This window comes from Spinacia oleracea, chromosome 5 (genome assembly GCF_020520425.1).
Source record: "Spinacia oleracea cultivar Varoflay chromosome 5, BTI_SOV_V1, whole genome shotgun sequence".
In the NCBI taxonomy this organism is placed as follows: domain Eukaryota; kingdom Viridiplantae; phylum Streptophyta; class Magnoliopsida; order Caryophyllales; family Amaranthaceae; genus Spinacia; species Spinacia oleracea.
The window spans coordinates 93,756,221-93,758,306 of NC_079491.1; the positions used below are offsets into that span (position 1 = coordinate 93,756,221).

At 47.2% G+C, this 2,086-nt stretch overlaps 1 protein-coding gene across 1 annotated transcript; it reads left to right on the forward strand.

Moving 5' to 3' along the window:
* The first annotated feature begins 432 nt into the window (after window positions 1–432).
* On the forward strand, window positions 433–1,545 carry LOC130461705 (uncharacterized). The gene is made up of 2 exons (XM_056829880.1): window positions 433–603; window positions 715–1,545. Exons 1-2 carry the CDS (start codon window positions 433–435, stop codon window positions 1,543–1,545), a joined length of 1,002 nt encoding a protein of 333 aa, XP_056685858.1.
* The last annotated feature ends 541 nt before the right edge of the window (window positions 1,546–2,086 follow it).

A 2,086-nucleotide genomic window follows, 5' to 3' on the forward strand; every position in this document is an offset into this window, starting at 1 on the left:
GCTCCTTCGCGCCGTCTCACCAAGACCCATGTCAGTCGCGCGGACAGCGAGCGGCGTAGAACGTCCCAAGGTAGAAGGCAAGATCCTATATGCCATATTCAACAGGGGGTAGCCGGCCTCATCCTTGACTATACCACTCCATTCTGTTCTGACATTATGAATGCTCCTAAGGAGCCTAAGGTGAAGCCACCAACTATTGACGCTTATGATAGCACCTCTGATCCTGACGTACACCTCTTGGCTTATCGTCATCACATGTACGTCCAGGGGACCACTGATGCAACCTGGTGCAAATACTTCCCGTCCACTTTGAAAGGGGTTGCTTCGAAATGGTTTGAGAAGTTGCCCGCTGGAACGATCAACACTTATGCAGAGCTAGAATTATTGTTTTCGGCAAGGTTCATGGCTTATAAAGAGTAAAAGAAGACGAGTATGCATTTGGGCCGAATACAGCAAGGGAAAGACGAATCGTTGCGAAGCTATGTGCGACGTTTCAATTTAGAGTCAGGACAGATACCAGACCTACCTGATGGGGTGGCTTTTGATAACTTCTTTAGGGGGCTTAAGAAGGGGTCCTTTAAATTCGATCTGGTAAAGAAAAGTGTGAGAACTATGGCCGATGCTCTGGATGAGGCCGAGTCCTTTATTCATGCCACCGAAATTTGTCCCGTCCCCAAGGAATCTAAGGGAACAGAGATTGCAGACCATCCCTAGCGTAAAGACAAGGCAGACATAAAGATCAACCGTCCTAATGGGACGTGGGCCATTGAAAAGAAGGGATATCAGGCAAACACCTCCCAGGGGCAGAAGAGAGGACGACCAAACGACAAAGAGAGGTTTGAGTACAACACCGACTTGTACACAATACTGTTGGACGTCAGTGACAGATATGAGATTGATCGTCCGTTCCCCATGAAGTCGCCGGTAGAAACCCGGGATAGCTCCCTTTACTGTAAGTTCCATTGTGATGTGGGACATGAAACTAAAGATTGCAAGAGTTTGCGTAGAGCTCTTGATGGATTAGCCGCCAAAGGATTTCTGAAATCATATCTCAGCTCGAGCACAGGGGGAAGTGGTAAAAAGTTCTACAAGAAAAGTAAGTCGCCGTCATATCGACGTGATGACAATGACACTGATCCAGAAATCGTAGCCGTTATCTCAGGGGGCCTATTTGCTGGGGGCCCAACAATGAGAGGACAAAAGGACTATGCAAGCCGGTTGGGGCAAGTCATGTTGTCTAGAAAAGCTCCAATGGACCACTTCCCTAAAGTGGAGATTTGTGAATCTGATAGGGGCAAGATAGGCACTCCTCATGACGACCCCTTGGTTATTGAGCTGAAGGTAGCAAACCTCAAAGTAAGGCGTATTTTAGTAGACACAGGGAGTTCGTCAGACATTATCAGCACAGCTTGTCTAAATCGTCTTGAGCATGATCCTAAGACAATTGAAAAGATACATTATCCGATCATTGGATTTGGAGGCGGCATTTCATCCCCAAGGGATAATCACTCTGCCCCTACGAGTAGGAGGTCGGCATCAAAGTAAGAACTTGAACGTCCGATTTCTAATTGTGAAAGACCTCACCGCTTACAATATCATATTGGGTCGCCCAACTTTGAATCAGGCCAAAGGAGTGGTCGTCACTCATCTTATGCTCATGAAATATCTCTGTGATAAAGGCCAGGTCGGCACTATTCATGGTGATCAACAACTAGCAAGAGATTGTTATCTCACTACGCTAAGTCCCGAGGCTTGGGGGAAAACTGACGAAGCGAGAGCAAGCTCAAAAAGAAAGCTAGACGAGATAAAGGAGAAAGTCAAGAAAGAAACCTTTACCATTTCCACGGCTCACATGGAAGCAAGGCGACCTGAGCCGATTGGTGGGCATTATGAAATCATTCTTGATGAAGCGCGTCCAGATAGGACGGTGCCAGTAGGGGTCTCTCCTGACGATCAGCTTAGGGCACATTTGGTCACTCTTTTGAGAGAGTTCCAGGACATCTTTGCTTTTGCTGTGGAGGAGATGCCGGGCATTGATCCAAGGATAGCCGTCCACAAACTCAATGTAGATGAGTCCTTAAAACCT